Here is a 19,628-nt window from a genome sequence, read left to right on the forward strand (position 1 = left end):
GGTCTGGGTCTAGGCCTGGGTCTAGGTCTGGGTCTGGGTCTGATCTGTGTCTGGGTCTAGGTCTAGGTCTGGATCTAGGCCTGGGTATGGCTATAGGCCTAGGTCTGAGCCTGGGTCTGATCTGTGCCTGTGTCTGATCTGTGCCTGGGTCTGATCTGTGCCTGGGTCTGATCTGTGCCTGTGTCTGATCTGTGCCTGGGTCTGATCTGTGTCTGATCTGTGCCTGTGCCTGGGTCTGATCTGAGTGGTGTGGTCTCCAGAGTGGTGCAGTGGTCTAAGGCACTGAATCTCAGTGCTTGAGGTGTCACTACAGACACCTTGGTTCAAATCCAGGCTGTATCACAACTGGTTGTGTTTGGGAGTCCCATAGGGTGGCCAACAAGTCGCCCAGTGTCGTCCAGGTTTGGCCGCTGTATGTCGTCATTGTAAATAATAATTTCTTCTTAACTGACTTGCCTATTTAAATAAAGGTTAAGTTTTTTTTTTAAATACCAGACCCTGGCCCCAACAGTAGGTCAGGTTATGACTGAGAGACATGCGGTTTTCATTCATAAAACAATCACTTCAATAGATGGATAGGTAAATAGGTTTAATTCATTCACAATGTATCTTAAATCACCAAAGAGTCAAGACAAAAAGTAATTTCCAGGCAAATCAAGTCAAATCTTCAATTTCTAGTCCATCTTTTTTAATGGTCTTGAGGGGACACGTTCTTTACTCACACCACTCAATGTGCATATGAAACACCACTTTGGCTCTTAAAAAGTAGTAGGAGTAGCCCTCAAATTCAACCCTGCAGAGACTTGACCGCAAGGTATACTGAAAATGAAAAAGGAAGCTATTTTACAGGGTTATCCTACTAATTCTAGGCCTACTTAGGCATCGAATTGAATTGGAATATTGAATAAACGGTTTAGAGTATAGCGTTTGCATTGGTTTGCTCTAAAAGCACACGGGGTGAGTGAGCGAGCATTTGAGTTATCTACCACTGCGTTGCAGCTGCACACCACACCGCTCCCCTCTCGCTCCTGGCAAGAAACGAGACACTACTAGCCTATTACTCCTCCCCTCCCACGCAAAGTTGCAGCTTTCTCCCCTTCTCACACTTTTACAATGTTCTGTAACCAGCCTAAAGTTGTCCTCCTCATCCATGACGCTGGCCGTTGATGGAACGAAGAGGTCGCTAGACCACCTATAAAGCACAATTGGGACTTCAATGCCTGTGAATATTTTTAAATCTCTTGATTTTGGTTAGATGAAATATGCAATGTCCGCGGGTGAGCCAGGTTCTTTCTCTGCTACATTCTGTTTTGTTTTTGGCAGCAAGCCATGCCGAGTTCTCGCTGCCTGGCAGCCTCCTCTCTCCCGATGCAGAATCAGGTCAGTATGTCTCCGTTGTTACAACTTGGCTATAATAACTGTAACAATGTTGCGATTTTATTGTTGCAAGTTCATACAAAGTTCTTTATAGCCATTGCAAGCTTAGTGCATGAATTTGCGTTGGAAGTCAGTTTTTTAAATAAATTATCTTTATTAATTGAATTATCTTGAAATTATCTTGTAGGCTATTGATAATTCCACTGAACTTCCTTTTCAATTTTATCCTCAGGTCGCTTTCTCCAGTCCCAGTCAGATGTGTCCGTGGTCCATCCAGTCAAAATTTTCAGAGATGGACAGTTTCTCTCCCACTCTCTGGTACACCGCTTTAAGCATGGGCGGCATAAACGAGACTTGGGGCCTTTGGAGGAACGCGTTTATTATAAGGTGAACTTCAAGGGTCGTGATTTGGTTTTCAATTTAACAGTCAACAAATATTTGGTGTCGAACGATTATATTCTGGAGAGGCGAAATGGGAGTGTGAACCGGACTGAGCACCGTACCACAGGTGAGAACGCGTGCCACCTGATCGGCACGGTGACGGATTCTACTAATGCGCGCGGGACAGCCGCCATCAGCACCTGTGAAGGCTTGGTAAGAAATCAGGATGCTAACCTTATTTAAAATTTAATTCATGCATGTGACAGAAATCCTTGTCATCGCTCATTATGTACTCTGATTTTAACACAAAGTGAGGTAGTTAAAAGACACTGAAATCCTTCTCCATCTTTATGCTTTTGGAGTTATTTGAGTCAGTGATCAATATAAGTTTTCACAATAAGGTTTCACAATAAGGCTTCACTATAAGTCTTCATAATAAGGCTTCACAATAAGGCTTCACTATAAGGCTTCACAATAAGGCTTCACTATAAGGCTTCACAATAAGGCTCCACAATAAGGCTTCACAATAAGGCTTCACTATAAGGCTTCATAATAAGGCTTCACAATAAGGCTTCACTATAAGGCTTCACTATAAGGCTTCACAATAAGGCTTCACTATAAGGCTTCACAATAAGGCTCCACAATAAGGCTTCACAATAAGGCTTCACAATAAGGCTTCACTATAAGGCTTCACAATAAGGCTCCACAATAAGGCTTCACTATAAGGCTCCACTATAAGGCTTCACAATAAGGCTCCACAATAAGGCTTCACTATAAGGCTTCACTATAAGGCTCCACAATAAGGCTTCACTATAAGGCTTCACAATAAGGCTTCATAACAAGGCTTCACTATAAGGCTTCACTATACGGCTTCACAATAAGGCTATGCTATAAGGCTTCATAATAAGGCTTCACAATAAGCCTTCACAATAAGGCTTCACTATAAGGCTTCACAATAATGTTTTACTATAAGGCTTCACAATAAGGCTTCACAATAAGGCTTCACTATAAGGCTTCACTATAAGGCTTCACTATAAGGTTTCACTATAAGGCAAATCCACCACATTGAGAAGCAGGTACAGATAACTAAAATAGGAATGACATATTTATTTAGCTCCATTGATTTAGCTTCATTGATTTAGCTGAGATAGGGCATTTAGTTTGTGTAATGTCTTGCCCTATTTCCAATTCACCTAGAAGCCACACCATCCCCAAAGTCAGGAGAACTTTCGTTGAAATGTACAGGAGAGAGGCATCAGACCAGTACTAAAATATACAGAAGAGAAGCATAAGAGGAATTGATATGTGGTATGGCTGGTCACAGGCTGCTGAGCAAACCCTCTTTTAGACTGACAGTACCCCGTCTGTTGGTCCAGCCTTCAAAGATTTCCTGAGATAGTTTGCAGAAATACTTTAGCTCCATGGCCCACAAATGACTGCGGCTGCCTCCTCTCAGCCTATACTGGGAGACTCTGTCTCCCTTGCACAATCTTTCCCTCTCTCTCCCCGCTCACCCTACTTCTACCACTCTCTGTCTCCCTCTCTCAGCTCTCACTCTTTCGCTCTCTCTCTCTCTCTCTCTCTCTCTCTCTGTCTCTGTCTCTGTCTCTGTCTCTGTCTTTCTCTCTCTCTGTCTCTGTCTCTGTCTCTCTGTCTCTCTGTCTCTCTCTCTCTCTCTGTCTCTCTCTCTCTCTCTCTCTGTCTCTCTCTCTCTCTATCTCTCTCTCTCTCTGTCTCTCTGTCTCTCTCTCTCTCTCTGTCTCTCTCTGTCTCTCTCTCTCTCTGTCTCTGTCTCTCTCTCTCTCTCTCTCACTCTCTCACTCTCGCTGTCTCTTTCTCTGTACAGTGCTATATTTATTCTTGTTTGACCACAGACAGTAAGTGAGAATGTGGCTTCTATGGCTACTGTTTAGAAAGAGACTGAAATAAGACTTGAGTCACACACACAAACAAGACATCTGTATTTTTTTGAATTCTTGAATGTTTCTTATAAGAACAAAGGAAATTAATACTTTGACTTTCATCACAATGATAGTTGTGATCTTTGCTCTCTGTCTGCTGACCAGAAAACTGCTGGACAGCAGAGAGAGACTAATCAAAATATCTGGACAGCAGAGAGAGACAAAGGAAAACAGCTGGACAGCAGAGAGAGAGAGACAAAGGAAAACAGCTGGACAGCAGAGAGAGACAAAGGAAAACAGCTGGACAGCAGAGAGAGACAAAGGAAAACAGTTGAACAGCAGAGAGAGACAAAGGATAACAGATGGACAGCAGAGAGAGAGAGACAAAGGATAACAGCTGGACAGCAGAGAGAGAGAGATGAAGGATAACAGATGGACAGCAGAGAGAGAGAGATGAAGGATAACAGATGGACAGCAGAGAGAGATGAAGGATACCAGATGGACAGCAGAGAGAGATGAAGGATAACAGATGGACAGCAGAGAGAGAGACGAAGGAAAACAGATGGACAGCAGAGAGAGAGAGATGAAGGATAACAGATGGACAGCAGAGAGAGATGAAGAATAACAGATGGACAGCAGAGAGAGATGAAGGATAACAGATGGACAGCAGAGAGAGAGACAAAGGATAACAGATGGACAGCAGAGAGAGAGAGATGAAGGATAACAGATGGACAGCAGAGAGAGAGATGAAGGATAACAGATGGACAGCAGAGAGAGATGAAGGATAACAGCTGGACAGCAGAGAGAGAGACAAAGGATAACAGATGGACAGCAGAGAGAGAGAGATGAAGGATAACAGATGGACAGCAGAGAGAGATGAAGGATAACAGATGGACAGCAGAGAGAGATGAAGGATAACAGATGGACAGCAGAGAGAGAGACAAAGGATAACAGATGGACAGCAGAGAGAGAGATGAAGGATAACAGATGGACAGCAGAGAGAGATGAAGGATAACAGATGGACAGCAGAGAGAGATGAAGGATAACAGATGGACAGCAGAGAGAGAGAGATGAAGGATAACAGATGGACAGCAGAGAGAGATGAAGGATAACAGATGGACAGCAGAGAGAGATGAAGGATAACAGATGGACAGCAGAGAGAGAGACAAAGGATAACAGATGGACAGCAGAGAGAGAGAGATGAAGGATAACAGATGGACAGCAGAGAGAGATGAAGGATAACAGATGGACAGCAGAGAGAGAGACAAAGGAAAACAGCTGGACAGCAGAGAGAGAAAAGGAAAACAGCTGGACAGCAGAGAGAGACATAGGAAAACAGCTGGACAGCAGAGAGAGACAAAGGAAAACAGCTGCACAGCAGAGAGAGACAAAGGAAAACAACTGGACAGCAGAGAGAGACAAAGGATAACAGCTGGACAGCAGAGAGAGACAAAGGAAAACAGCTGCACAGCAGAGAGAGACAAAGGAAAACAGCTGGACAGCAGAGAGAGACAAAGGATAACAGCTGGACAGCAGAGAGAGAGAGACAAAGGAAAACAGCTGGGCAGCAGAGAGAGAAAAGGAAAACAGCTGAACAGCAGAGAGAGAGAGACAAAGGAAAACAGCTGGACAGCAGAGAGAGAAAAGGAAAACAGCTGGACAGCAGAGAGAGAGAGACAAAGGAAAACAGCTGGACAACAGAGAGAGAGAGACAAAGGAAAACAGCTGGACAGCAGAGAGAGAGAGACAAAGGAATATAGCTGGACAACAGAGAGCGAGTCAATGGAAACCAGCTGGACAGTGGAGAGAGACAAAGGAATATAGCTGGACAACAGAGAGCGAGTCAATGGAAACCAGCTGGACAGTGGAGAGAGACAAAGGAATATAGCTGGACAACAGAGAGCGAGTCAATGGAAACCAGCTGGACAGTGGAGAGAGACAAAGGAATATAGCTGGACAACAGAGAGCGAGTCAATGGAAACCAGCTGGACAGTGGAGAGAGACAAAGGAATATAGCTGGACAACAGAGAGCGAGTCAATGGAAACCAGCTGGACAGTGGAGAGAGACAAAGGAATATAGCTGGACAACAGTGAAAGAGACAAAGGAATATAGCTGGACAACAGTGAAAGAGACAAAGGAAAACAGCTGGACAGCAGAGAGAGACAAAGGAATATAGCTGGACAACAGTGAAAGAGACAAAGGAGAGAGTTCCATTCTGTACCTGATGATTTACTTTGGTAGAGGATTTGGAGGAGGATTAACTTTGTTCTGTAAAATGACCGGAAGAGGAAGGCCTTTCTCCTGTCACATCAGGAATGTCTTTCCTGCAAGGTCTTGTCTCACTTTCAGTCAATCGTGTTTGGTTTGCAGTCATTTTTAATGAGACAAACTGTGTAAATTCATGGCCTTGAGGGTAAGCAGCTGTTGTGATAGTGCATGCGTTTCGGCTAGGGCAAAGAGACATTGAGTGTGCAAAGACCTCCATGCATTTGTTATCTAATGGTTCCTAAATGTTTCTTGGACTGTGACCTACCCATCTCAAACTTAAGTTCTCATTTACAACTGCGACCTGGCCAAGATAAAGCAAAGCAGTGCGACACAAACAACAACACGGAGTTACACATGGAATAAACAAACAGCCAATAACACAATATAAATGTCTATATACAATGTGTGCAAATGAGGTAAGATTAGGGAGGTAAGGCAATAAATAGGCCGTAGTGGCAAAATAATTACAATTTAACAATTAAACACTGGAGTGATAGATGTGCAGAAGTCGATTTGCAAGTAGAGATACTGGGGTGCAAAGGAGAAAGAAAAGAAAAAACAACCATATGGGAATGAGGTAGTTCGATGGGCTATTTACAGATGGGCTATGTACAAGTGCAATGATCAGTAAGCTGCTCTGACAACTGATGCTTAAAGTTAGTGAGGGAGATATGAGTCCCCAGCTTCAGTGATTTTTGCAGTTTGTTCCAGTCATTGGCAGCAGAGAACTGGAAGGGAAGGCGGCCAAAGGAGGAATTGGCTTTGAGGGTGACCAGTGAAATATACCTGCTGGAGCGCGTGCTACGAGTGGATGCTACTATGGTGACTAGTGAGCTGAGATAAGACGGGGCTTTACCTAGCAAAGACTTATAGATGACCTGGAGCCAGTGGGTTTGGTGACAAATATGAAGCGAGGGCCAGCCAAAGAGAGCATACAGGTCGCAGTGTTGGGTAGTTTATGGGACTTTGGTGACAAAATGGATGGCACTGTGATAGACTGCATCCAATTTTTGGAGTGTTGGAGGCTATTTTGTAAATGACATCGCCTAAGGATCGGTAGGATGGTCAGTTTTACGAGGGTATGTTTGGCAGCATGAGTGAAGGGTGCTTTGTTGCGAAATAGGAAGCCGATTCTAGATTTACTTTTGGATAGGAGATGTTTAATGTAAGTCTGGAAAGAGAGTTTACAGTCTAACCAGACACCTAGATATTTGTTGTTGTCCACGTATTCTAAGTCAGAGCCGTCCAGAGTAGTGATGCTGGACGGGCGGGCAGGTGCAGGCAGCGATCGGTTGAAGAGCATGCATTTAGTTTTACTTGCATTTAAGAGCAGTTGGAGGCCACGGAAGGACTGTTGTATGGCATTAAAGCTCGTCGGGAGGTTTGTTAACACAGTGTCCAAAGAAGGGCCAGAGGTATACAGAATGGTGTCGTCTGCGTAGAGGTGGATCAGAGAATCACCAGCAGCAAGAGCGACATCATTGATGTATACAGAGAAAAGAGTCGGCCCGAGCATTGAACTCTGTGGCACCCCCATAGAGACTGCCAGAGGTCAACAACAGGCCCTCCGATTTGACACACTTCTCTATCAGAGAAGTAGTTGGTGAACCAGGCGAGGCAATCATTTGAGAAAACAAGGCTGTTGAGTCTGCCGATAAGAATGCGGTGATAGACAGAGTCGAAAGCCTTGGCCAGGTCGATGAATACGGCTGCACAGTATTGTCTCTTATCGATGGTGGTTATGATATCGTTTAGGACCTTGAGCGTGGCTTGAGGAGCGAGACCAGCTCGGAAACCAGATTGCATAGCAGAGAAGGTACGGTGGGATTCGAAATGGTTGGTGATCTGTTTGTTAACTTGGCTTTCGAAGACCTTAGAAAGGCAGGGTAGGATAGATATAGGTCTGTAGCAGTTTGGGTCTAGGGTGTCTCCCCCTTTGAGGTGGGGGATGACCGTGGCAGCTTTCCAATCTTTGGGGATCTCAGACGATACGAAAGAGAGATTGAACAGGCCAGTAATAGGGGTTGCAACAATTGCGGCAGATAATTTTAGAAAGAGAGGGTCCAGATTGTCTGGCCCAGTTGATTTGTAGGGGTCCAGATTTTGCAGCTCTGACAGATCATCAGCTATCTGGATTTAGGTGAAGGAGAATGGGGAGGCTTGGGCAAGTTGCTGTGTGGGGTGCAGAGCTGTTGACCGGGGTTGGGGTAGCCAGGTAGAAAGCATTGGCAAAAAAAAAGCTTATTGAAGTTCTAAATTATCATGGATTTATCGGTGGTGACAGTGTTTCCTAGCCTCAATGCAGTGGGCAGCTGGGAGGAGGTGCTCTTATTCTCCTTGGACTTTACAGTGTCCCATAACTTTTTGGAGTTTGTGCTCAGGATGCAAATTTCTGTTTGAAAAAGCTATCCTTTGCTTTCCTAACTGCCTTTGTGTATTGGTTCCTAACTTCCCTGAAAAGTTGCATATCGCGGGGGCTATTCGATGCTAATGCAGTACTCCACAGGATGTTTTTGTGCTGGTCAAGGGCAGTCCGGTCTGGAGTGAACCAAGAGCTATATCTGTTCCTGGTTCAAATTTTTTAAACGGGGCATGCTTATTTAAGATGGTGAGGAAAACACTTTTAAAGAATAACCAGGCATCCTCTACTGACGGGATGAGATCAATATCCTCCCAGGATACACGGGCCAGGTCGATTAGAAAGGCCTGCTCGCTGAAGTGTTTAAGGGAGCGTTTGACAGTGATGAGGGGTGGTCATTTGACCGCTGACCCATTACCGATGCAGGCAATGAGGTAGTGATCGCTGAGATCCTGGTTGAAGACAGCAGAGGTGTATTTAGAGGGCAGGTTGGTCAGGATGATCTATGAGGGTGCCCGTATATACGGATTTGGGGTTGTACCTGGTAGGTTCCATGATAATTTGGGTGAGATTGAGGGCATCTAGTTTAGATTGTAGGACGGCCGGGGTTATTAAGCATATCCCAGTTTAGGTCACCTAACAGTACAAACTCTGAAGATAGATGGGGGGCAATTAATTCAAATGTGGTGTCCAGGTCACAGCTGGGGTCTGAGGTGGGTCTGTAAACCAGTGGCAACAGTGAGAGCCTTATTTTTGGAGAGGTGGATCTTTAAAAGTATAAGCTCGAACTGTTTGGGCACAGACCTGGATAGCATGACAGAATTCTGCAGGCTGTCTCTGCAGTAGATTGCAACTCCACCCCCTTTGGCAGTTCTATCTTGACGGAAAATGTTGTGAATATAAGGAACAGATTTCTGGGTGTGGTAGAATAGATTCAAGGCATAACGTACAGACACGGGTATGGTAGGATGTGAGTACAGTGGAGGTAAACCTATGCGTTGTGTGACGATGAGAGAAGTTTCATCTCTGGAGGCATCAATTAACTCCAGCCACTTTAATAATGGGAATTGATGGGAAATGATGTAAAATATATCACTAGCCACTTTAAACAATGCTACCTAATATAATGTTTACATACCCTACATTATTAATCTCATATGTATACGTATATACTGTACTCTATATCATCTACTGCATCTTTATGTAATACATGTATCACTAGCCACTTTAAACTATGCCACTTTGTTTACATACTCATCTCATATGTATATACTGTACTCGATACCATCTACTGCATCTTGCCTATGCCGCTCTGTACCATCACTCATTCATATATCTTTATGTACATATTCTTTATCCCCTTACACTTGTGTGTATAAGACAGTAGTTTTGGAATTGTTAGTTAGATTACTTGTTGGTTATTACTGCCTTGTCGGAACTAGAAGCACAAGCAGTTCGCTACACTCGCATTAACATCTGCTAACCATGTGTATGTGACAAATACAATTTGATTTGATTTGATTTAACATAGGTGAGGTCTCCGCAGGTGTGTGGGGTGGGACGAAAGAGCTATCTAAGACAATTTGAGCAGGACTGAGGGCTCTACAGTGACATTAGAGACAGGCATAGCAATCACAGGTGTTGATCAGGAGAGCTAAGACAACAACGGGTAAATGGCGATAAATGGGCAGAGCGGATCAGTTAGGTACATACAGGACCTGAGTTAGATGCTGGGGCCGACAGGTTAACAAAATGAGGTACTGTGTTATTGAAACAGTCCAGGGGGCATCAGCAGTGTAGCCGAGTGATCATAGGGTCAAAAGAGTAGCAATAGGTGAGTCAGGATGCTGTTCGGGAGTCACTACTATGCTAGGTGAGTAGGGGACACAGTGTTCAGAAAAAGCTAGTGGGCCGGGGCTAGTAGATGGTTCTGTGGCGATATCGTAACAGAATAGCCTGTTGAGACCACATCACGTTTGCAGTCCAGTTGTGATGGATCGGCGGGGCTCCGTGTCGACAATAAAGGGTCCAGGCCAATTGGTAAAGGAGGTATTGTAGCCCTAGAATTAGCTGATATATGGGCCTAGCTCGAGGCTAGCTGATGCCTGCTTCGGGACAGTCATTAGCTAACAGTAGCCACTCATTTGCTGCTGGCTAGCTGCGATGATCCGGAGTAATGATCCGGTGTAATGATCCAGAGTGGTATGGTAGAGAGAAGTAGTCCGATATGCTCTTGGTTGATATCGTGCTGTGCAGACTGGCAGGTGATTGTCCGAGCTAAGGCTGGCTGATTTCGGGGAAAAAAGGCGAGGACCGCTAGCCGTGGCTAACAAGAACTAGGAGCTAGTTAGCTGGCTTGCTCCTGATGGAAGTTCCAGTTATAAGGAATAAAAATAACAGATCCGTACCACATTGGGTGTGGCGGGTTGCAGGAATCCGGTGATAGGGTAGAGAGAAGCAGTCCGATATGCTCTGGGTTGATATCGCGCTGTGCAATACTGGCAAGTGTTGTCCGAGCTAACGTAGAGGTAGAGTTATTAAAGTGACTACGCATAGATAATAACAGAGAGTAGCAGCAGCGTAAAAGAGGGGGGGGGACAATGCAAATAGTCTGGGTAGCCATTTGATTAGATGTTCAGGAGTCTTGGGGGTAAAAGCTGTTTAGAAGCCTCTTGGACCTAGACTTGGTACTGCTTGCAATGAGGTAGCAGAGAGAACAGTCTATGACTAGTCTTTGACCATTTTTAGGGCCTCCCTCTGACACCGCCTAGTAGGTCCTGAATGGCAGGAAGCTTGGCCAAAGTGATGTACTGGGCCGTACTCACTACCCTCTGTAGTGCCTTGCAGTCGGAGGCTGAGCAGTTGCCATACCAGGCAGTGATGCAACCTGTCAGGACGCTCTCGATGGTGCAGTTACTTACCCCCTAAAATGGTCAACGGGACAGTATTGTTGGTGGACTGACAGGGTGCACATGCAAAAAAGCTATAAGAAAAATGTACATACAGTACCAGTCAACAGTTTGGGCACACCTACTCATTCAAAGGTTGTTCTTTATGTTATTTTACTTTTTTCTACATTGCAGAATAATAGTGAAGACGTTAAAACTATGAAATAATACATATGGAATCAAGTAGTAACCAAAAAAGTGTTAAACAAATCAAAATAGATTTTAGATTCTTCAAAGTAGCCAACCTTTGCCTTAACGACAGCTTTGCACACTCTTGGCATTCTCTCACCCAGCTTCATGTAGTCAACTGGAATGCATTTCAGTTAACAGGTGTGGCTTGTGAAAAGTTAGTTTGTGGAATTTCTTTCCTTCTTAATGTGTTTGAACCAATCAGTTGTGTTGTGAAAAGGTAGGTGTGGTATACAGAAGATAGCCCTATTTGGTAAAAGACCAAGTCCATATTATGTCAAGAAAAGCTCAAATGAGCAAAGAGAAATGACAGTCCATCATTACTTTAAGACATGAAGGTCAGTCAATCAAGTTTCTTCAAGTGCAGTCTATAAAATATATTATGATTTGTTTTGTTTTGGTCTTCACAATTATTCTGCAATGTGGAAAATAGTAAAAATAAAGAAAAATCTTTGAATGAGTAGGTGTGTCCAAACTTTTGACTGGTACTGTATCTAGGATCTTAAAATAATCCTGCAATAAGAGGACATTTGAATTATTATCTGGATTATAATTAATGGACGTTTTTGTAGTGGTTGATTACATTCGTAAAGGACAATGAAGGAAAAAAAAAGTGGAAATTACAATCTTCAGAAAGCCTTTTGAAACCCAAACACACTAAAAGTTTTACATTTCTGAATGTTCTCCTGCAACAGGGTGATCAAATTAAGATCATACATCTGTACAGTAAAAGCTTCACCCAAAGCTGCACAACGACAACATTAACAGTGTCCAGACTAACGGATCATAAACGTCATTTTGTTACCTTTTTTTTACGCGACTGGACCAGTAATATAGTGTGTGAAACTTTGGTCATTTTCTACACCCAGTCTTCAGCCACAACTGAGGGGCCCCCAACCCACCATTGATTGCACTAATCCTCCCAGTAAGGCAGGAGGTCAGTGTATGACCATAGGACCAATCTACTATACACTCCTAGAAGAAAGGGTTCCAAAAGGGTTCTGCAGCTGTACCCTTAGGATAACCCTTTTTGCTTTCAGATGGAACCCTTTTAGGTTCCATGTAGAACCAAAAAGGGTTATTTAAAGCAAATCCAAATCAAATCCAATCAAATTTTATTTGTCACATACACATGGTTAGCAGATGTTAATGCGAGTGTAGCGAAATGCTTGTGCTTCTAGTTCCGACAATGCAGTAATAACGAACAAGTAATCTAACTAACAATTCCAAAAAAACTACTGTCTTATACACAGTGTAAGGGGATAAGGAATATGTACATAAGGATATATGAATGAGTGATGGTACAAAGCAGCATAGGCAAGATACAGTAGATGATATCGAGTACAGTATAACATATGAGATGAGTATGTAAACAAAGTGGCATAGTTAAAGTGGCTAGTGATACATGTATTACATAAGGATGCAGTCGATGATATAGAGTACAGTATATACATATGCATATGAGATGAATAATGTAGGGTAAGTAACATTATATAAGGTAGCATTGTTTAAAGTGGCTAGTGATATATTTACATAATTTCCCATCAATTCCCATTATTAAAGTGGCTGGAGTTGAGTCAGTGTCATTGACAGTGTGTTGGCAGCAGCAACTCAATGTTAGTGGTGGCTGTTTAACAGTCTGATGGCCTTGAGATAGAAGCTGTTTTTCAGTCTCTCGGTCCCAGCTTTGATGCACCTGTACTGACCTCGCCTTCTGGATGACAGCGGGGTGAACAGGCAGTGGCTCGGGTGGTTGATGTCCTTGATGATCTTTATGGCCTTCCTGTAGCATCGGGTGGTGTAGGTGTCCTGGAGGGCAGGTAGTTTGCCCCCGGTGATGCGTTGTGCAGACCTCACTACCCTCTGGATAGCCTTACGGTTGAGGGCGGTGCAGTTGCCATACCAGGCGGTGATACACCCCGCCAGGATGCTCTCGATTGTGCATCTGTAGAAGTTTGTGAGTGCTTTTGGTGACAAGCCAAATTTCTTCAGCCTCCTGAGGTTGAAGAGGCGCTGCTGCGCCTTCTTCACGATGCTGTCTGTGTGAGTGGACCAATTCAGTTTGTCTGTGATGTGTATGCCAAGGAACTTAAAACTTGCTACCCTCTCCACTACTGTTCCATCGATGTGGATAGGGGGGTGTTCCCTCTGCTGTTTCCTGAAGTCCACAATCATCTCCTTAGTTTTGTTGACGTTGAGTGTGAGGTTATTTTCCTGACACCACACTCCGAGGGCCCTCACCTCCTCCCTGTAGGCCGTCTCGTCGTTGTTGGTAATCAAGCCTACCACTGTTGTGTCATCCGCAAACTTGATGATTGAGTTGGAGGCGTGCGTGGCCACGCAGTCGTGGGTAAACAGGGAGTACAGGAGAGGGCTCAGAACGCACCCTTGTGGGGCCCCAGTGTTGAGGATCAGAGGGGTGGAGATGTTGTTGCCTACCCTCACCACCTGGGGGCGGCCCGTCAGGAAGTCCAGTACCCAGTTGCACAGGGCGGGGTCGAGACCCAGGGTCTCGAGCTTGATGACGAGCTTGGAGGGTACTATGGTGTTGAATGCCGAGCTGTAGTCGATGAACAGCATTCTCACATAGGTATTCCTCTTGTCCAGATGGGTTAGGGCAGTGTGCAGTGTGGTTGAGATTGCATCGTCTGTGGACCTATTTGGGCGGTAAGCAAATTGGAGTGGGTCTAGGGTGTCAGGTAGGGTGGAGGTGATATGGTCCTTGACTAGTCTCTCAAAGCACTTCATGATGACGGATGTGAGTGCTACGGGGCGGTAGTCGTTTAGCTCAGTTACCTTAGCTTTCTTGGGAACAGGAACAATGGTGGCCCTCTTGAAGCATGTGGGAACAGCAGACTGGTATAGGGATTGATTGAATATGTCCGTAAACACACCGGCCAGCTGGTCTGCGCATGCTCTGAGGGCGCGGCTGGGGATGCCGTCTGGGCCTGCAGCCTTGCGAGGGTTAACACGTTTAAATGTCTTACTCACCTCGGCTGCAGTGAAGGAGAGACCGCATGTTTTCGTTGCAGGCCGTGTCAGTGGCACAGTATTGTCCTCAAAGCGGGCAAAAAAGTTATTTAGTCTGCCTGGGAGCAAGACATCCTGGTCCGTGACTGGGCTGGATTTCTTCCTGTAGTCCGTGATTGACTGTAGACCCTGCCACATGCCTCTTGTGTCTGAGCCGTTGAATTGAGATTCTACTTTGTCTCTGTACTGGCGCTTAGCTTGTTTGATAGCCTTGCGGAGGGAATAGCTGCACTGTTTGTATTCGGTCATGTTACCAGACACCTTGCCCTGATTAAAAGCAGTGGTTCGCGCTTTCAGTTTCACACGAATGCTGCCATCAATCCACGGTTTCTGGTTAGGGAATGTTTTAATCGTTGCTATGGGAACGACATCTTCAACGCACGTTCTAATGAACTTGCACACCGAATCAGTGTATTCGTCAATGTTGTTATCTGACGCAATACGAAACATCTCCCAGTCCACGTGATGGAAGCAGTCTTGGAGTGTGGAGTCAGCTTGGTCGGACCAGCGTTGGACAGACCTCAGCGTGGGAGCCTCTTGTTTTAGTTTCTGTCTGTAGGCAGGGATCAACAAAATGGAGTCGTGGTCAGCTTTTCCGAAAGGGGGGCGGGGCAGGGCCTTATATGCGTCGCGGAAGTTAGAGTAACAATGATCCAAGGTCTTTCCACCCCTGGTTGTGCAATCGATATGCTGATAAAATATAAGGCTAATCTTGTTTTCAGATTGATTGTGAGGAATTCTAAATCAGGTGAACAGAAGGATTTGAGTTCCTGTATGTTTCTTTCATCACACCATGTCACGTTGGCCATAAGGCATACGCCCCCGCCCCTCTTCTTACCAGAAAGATGTTTGTTTCTGTCGGCGCGATGCGTGGAGAAACCCGTTGGCTGCACCACTTCGGATAGCGTCTCTCCGGTGAGCCACGTTTCCGTGAAGCAAAGAACATTACAGTCTCTGATGTCCCTCTGGAATGCTACCCTTGCTCGGATTTCATCAACCTTGTTGTCAAGAGACTGGACATTGGCAAGAAGAATGCTAGGGAGTGGTGCACGGTGTGCCCGTCTCCGGAGTCTGACCAGAAGACCGCCTCGTTTCCCTCTCTTTCGGAGTCGTTTTTTTGGGTCGCTGCATAGGATCCGCTCCGTTGTACTATTTGTAAGGCAGAACACAGGATCCGCGTCGCGAAAAACATATTCTTGGTCGTACTGATGGTGAGTTGACGCTGATCTTATATTCAGTAGTTCTTCTCGACTGTATGTAATGAAACCTAAGATGACCTGGGGTACTAATGTAAGAAATAACACGTAAAAAAACAAAAAACTGCATAGTTTCCTAGGAACGCGAAGCGAGGCGGCCATTTCTGTCGGCGCCGGAAGTCGGAAGCAGTGGTTCTCAAATGGTTTTGCCTCGTGACCCAAATTGAACCAGGTTGTCTCTGCTGCAACCCAATATTCGCATCACGAAAAGGAATCAGCAAAATAACATCTGGAAAACAATTTTTAATGATATATCGATAATAATTGTAGCAATTGTATGACAAGGGAATAACATTCCCACCTCTTTCATTGTCAATAATACATTTTTGCCCCTATTCTTAATGAAGGATGTTAATAAATGTACTAGTTTGAGACCAAAAAATTGACCAAAATAGCGCTGCTAATAGCTCTGTATTGAAAATACAGTGATTGAAGTAAAATTGTTCAGAGATTAAATTATTTACAAATGTATGTTCATTATAATTTCTACACATGTTCTACCTGGTTTAAGCCGTTTAAGTTCAGACTGGAGTATTTCTACATAATTATTGTAATTTTCTGTTTTACTCAGACACCCTCAGAAAACCTTTTGGGTCGCGACCCACCAGTTGAGAAATGCTGCATTAAAGGGGCAGCCGAAGAACCCTTTTAGGTTCTAAACCCTTTTAGTTTTTTTTCTAAGAGTGTAGTGTTCCTCAGGAAGGAGGGAGGGAATGTAAATGACCAGACCACAGGCAGCCAGCTGTGGGAGGGAAACACTGCCAGATCCAAGCTGCAGGAGAGGCCATATCACTGACTCCAGAGACACAGAGGCAGTAGAGGCACTCTTTCCAAGTATGAAATGATGGACCAAAAATGGAACTCGCGTTTGCTCCAATGTACATTTTTTCTCTACTGATTTCAAGGAAGAAAACAATGAAACAAAGTTTTATCAGGAAAATCTGTCTATGTGTGAGGTATAGACATATTAAAGAGTATACATTTTTTACTTCATGTTTGTCACGCCCTGGCCATAGAGAGGCTTTTATTCTCTATTTTGGTTAGGCCAGGGTGTGACTAGGGTGGGCATTCTATGTTCATTTTCTATGTTTTGTATTTCTTTGTTGTTCAATCAGAGGCAGCTGTCTATCGTTGTCTCTGATTGAGAACCATACTTAGGTAGCTTCTTCCCACATGGGTTTTGTGGGTAGTTATTTTCTGTTTAGTGTTTTTCACCTTTCAGGACTATTTTGGTTATTCCATTTGTTATTTTTGTATTTAGTGTTCAGTGTCAATAAACAAACATGAACACGTGCTGCGCTTTGGTCCTCACCTTCGTCCACCAACAGCCGTTACAATGGTTGTCATAGTGAACACTTCCATCATGGTATAACACATCACCCTACGTTATGTTCGCATAACACAACTGCATAGAAAATAGCTCCATAAACCTGCCTTGACCAACAGTAGGACAAGGCCTGGTTTTTCTCTCACTCATTGGTTGTCCTGGATTTGAGTGTTGATGTGTACAGGTGTAGGATCTTCATTTGATTACCCGGTTGTAGGACATTTTTAACTTGTAGTACATTTGAGGAGTTTGTCATTTCCATTTTGACATTTCCGGCTTGATCTTCCCTTACGAAAAATGTATCAACCCCTACAAAAATATCCATGATTTATAGTCCACTTATTCATTCACATTTCCTGTTGCCTTTGGATTATTTTCCTGCTGCAACAAACTGGCTCAAATTAAGATGCTACATCTGTAGCTTGCCATGGAGTGGGAGTAAGCCCAGGCGACAGCACGCGGGCATGCCTTTGGAATGCAATAAGCCACAGCGTGGTTACTGTTACCAAGTGAACACCGTGCAACCTCTGATTCCAGCACACTCCTGGGAGAGTAAATAAAGACCAGATAAGGTGAAATGGGCTCATCCAAACAGAAAGGATAAAGACAATACTACCAATCATGATAATGTACAGCACTATCTCTGGTGAGCTGGATTTGGTGTGCAAGGATGTGAAAGGACTAGCAGTTGATGGTGTTCTCATATAAAATGCTCAAGTTGTATTCCATAATAATGTCACAGGACGTTGGAATGTTTGGATGGTACAGTGCACCCATTTCTTCTTTGTTTCTGTTTTCAAGCGCTGCAGTCAGACCAAACCCAATGCTTTTTCAATGGAGGAGTTGGTTTCCCCAAGGCACTACAAGGAATGAGTAGTTGAACATTCAGTGCCATTATTTCAGTACATTATCTTTTGTGAAATGCATATCTCCTCAAGCTGTACTGATTGAAAATAATGATACCTCTGAAGCCATGTAAAGATGCCACTCACATAATAATTTGACAAGACCTTGAAAATGACTCTGCCTGTAGTCCAACTTGTTATCTTCCGCATGTGTGCAAAAGAGAGCAGATGTCATTAAAGTACTCTTAAAATGTTATTTTTTGGTCTGGTTGTGTTTGTAGTTGGAATCATTATGGTGAGCTGTTGTGTGATCACTCATCACACAGTCCCCACCTCCCCTCCCCATGTGTCCCAGTAAGGAGTGGAAGGCCACAGACTCACTCTGTGTTACAACAGGCAGGAGGCAACTTACCCCAAGCCCTCTTGGCCTGCAATCCAAAGTCCAGCAGAAGCAGTAAACAGAGCTAAAGCAGTTCCACATGGCTCCTGTATTTAACACACACACACACACACACACACACACACACACACACACACACACACACACACACACACACACACACACACACACACACACACACACACACACACACACACACACACACACAGAGAGGCCTATGTTATTACAGCCTACCCTCGCTCTGGCTGGCACCTCACACTCAAACACACTTCCTCTCAGATACCCACAGGTGAGGAGGAGGAAATAGAGAAGGCAGGCTGGGTCTGTTGGCAGAATTTAGGTCATTTAGAATGCACCACAAAGGCCTTTGAAAAAATGTGAGCCGATTATGTCCTAATTGGTTTTGGTCGTTCTGAGTAGAGCTCTTTGTTTGTTTGTTCTCAATATCCGTGTTTGTTTCCTTAGGTTCTCTGAAAGTACATTAAATGCACTTTGAATGAGGAACAAATGTTTTTGTTCATCCTTTCATGTTCTATGTCGTTGAATGTTATTGGTGTAATAGGACACCTTGTCAGTTTGTGGACGGTAGTTTAAGGATTACAGGTAGGAACATGCATTGATCCCCACAGGGACTCTGGATCTGTATTCTATATGCAGATCACTGCTGAGTCAGGCTGAATGTTGGAATGGGCCTCTCTCTTACATTCCTTACTGGAGGATCTGATCTGCAACCATCCACCTGGTTTTGTCTTTTGGGACTGAAATCATAACTGATTGAGGAAAACATGTAGAGGAAACAGCCTCCAATCCATAACCCAGACAGATATGGAGCACAGGCGACTGGTGGCACCTTAATTGACCCAGCATATGCATCACACGGGAATTTTTTTGTTTTTTTGAAAGTTGCATATCTTGAGAACTTGATTTCTGACAAGCAAAACATTTTGGGACTATGACAGCAATGGACAAATGACACAAACACCAAAATATAGTTTTTGGGTGGAGTTTTCCTTTAAGTGTTTTACACTTAGCACACAGCAACTAGAAGCCCAACCCTACTCTCCTGAGACTACTTCATCAACTTGTATGGAGAGAACAGCAGATTTTCTAGATAGAGATATGCAGTAGACTGCAGGATTCCCTAGAGCAGAACAGCACAGCAGTAATTTCAGTGGATGAGTGAATGGCAATGTTTGCCCTCCAATGGTCACTGGTTTGATTTGCTGCTAATTTATCTAGAATAGAACAGGATCAAAACGAATCAGGAACAGTGAAGAGCAGAACTCCTGGGAAGAACATTCAGCTTATTTGACTCATTCTTGGAGAACATACCCCTCCTCCCTCTC

The 19,628-nt window shown here is 44.2% G+C and overlaps 1 protein-coding gene across 1 annotated transcript in view; it reads left to right on the forward strand.

Annotated features, from left to right (window-relative positions):
• The first annotated feature begins 1,024 nt into the window (after positions 1 to 1,024).
• Positions 1,025 to 19,628, forward strand: part of adamts12 (ADAM metallopeptidase with thrombospondin type 1 motif, 12) — a 41,194-nt gene continuing 22,590 nt past the window's right edge. The window contains exons 1-2 of the mRNA XM_031829738.1: positions 1,025 to 1,380; positions 1,610 to 1,971. Of these exons, the coding sequence (XP_031685598.1) occupies positions 1,263 to 1,380; positions 1,610 to 1,971 (480 nt within the window). The 5' untranslated portion in view covers positions 1,025 to 1,262. The remainder of the gene's footprint in view (positions 1,381 to 1,609; positions 1,972 to 19,628) is intronic.

This window comes from Oncorhynchus kisutch, linkage group LG8 (genome assembly GCF_002021735.2).
Source record: "Oncorhynchus kisutch isolate 150728-3 linkage group LG8, Okis_V2, whole genome shotgun sequence".
NCBI lineage: Eukaryota > Metazoa > Chordata > Actinopteri > Salmoniformes > Salmonidae > Oncorhynchus > Oncorhynchus kisutch.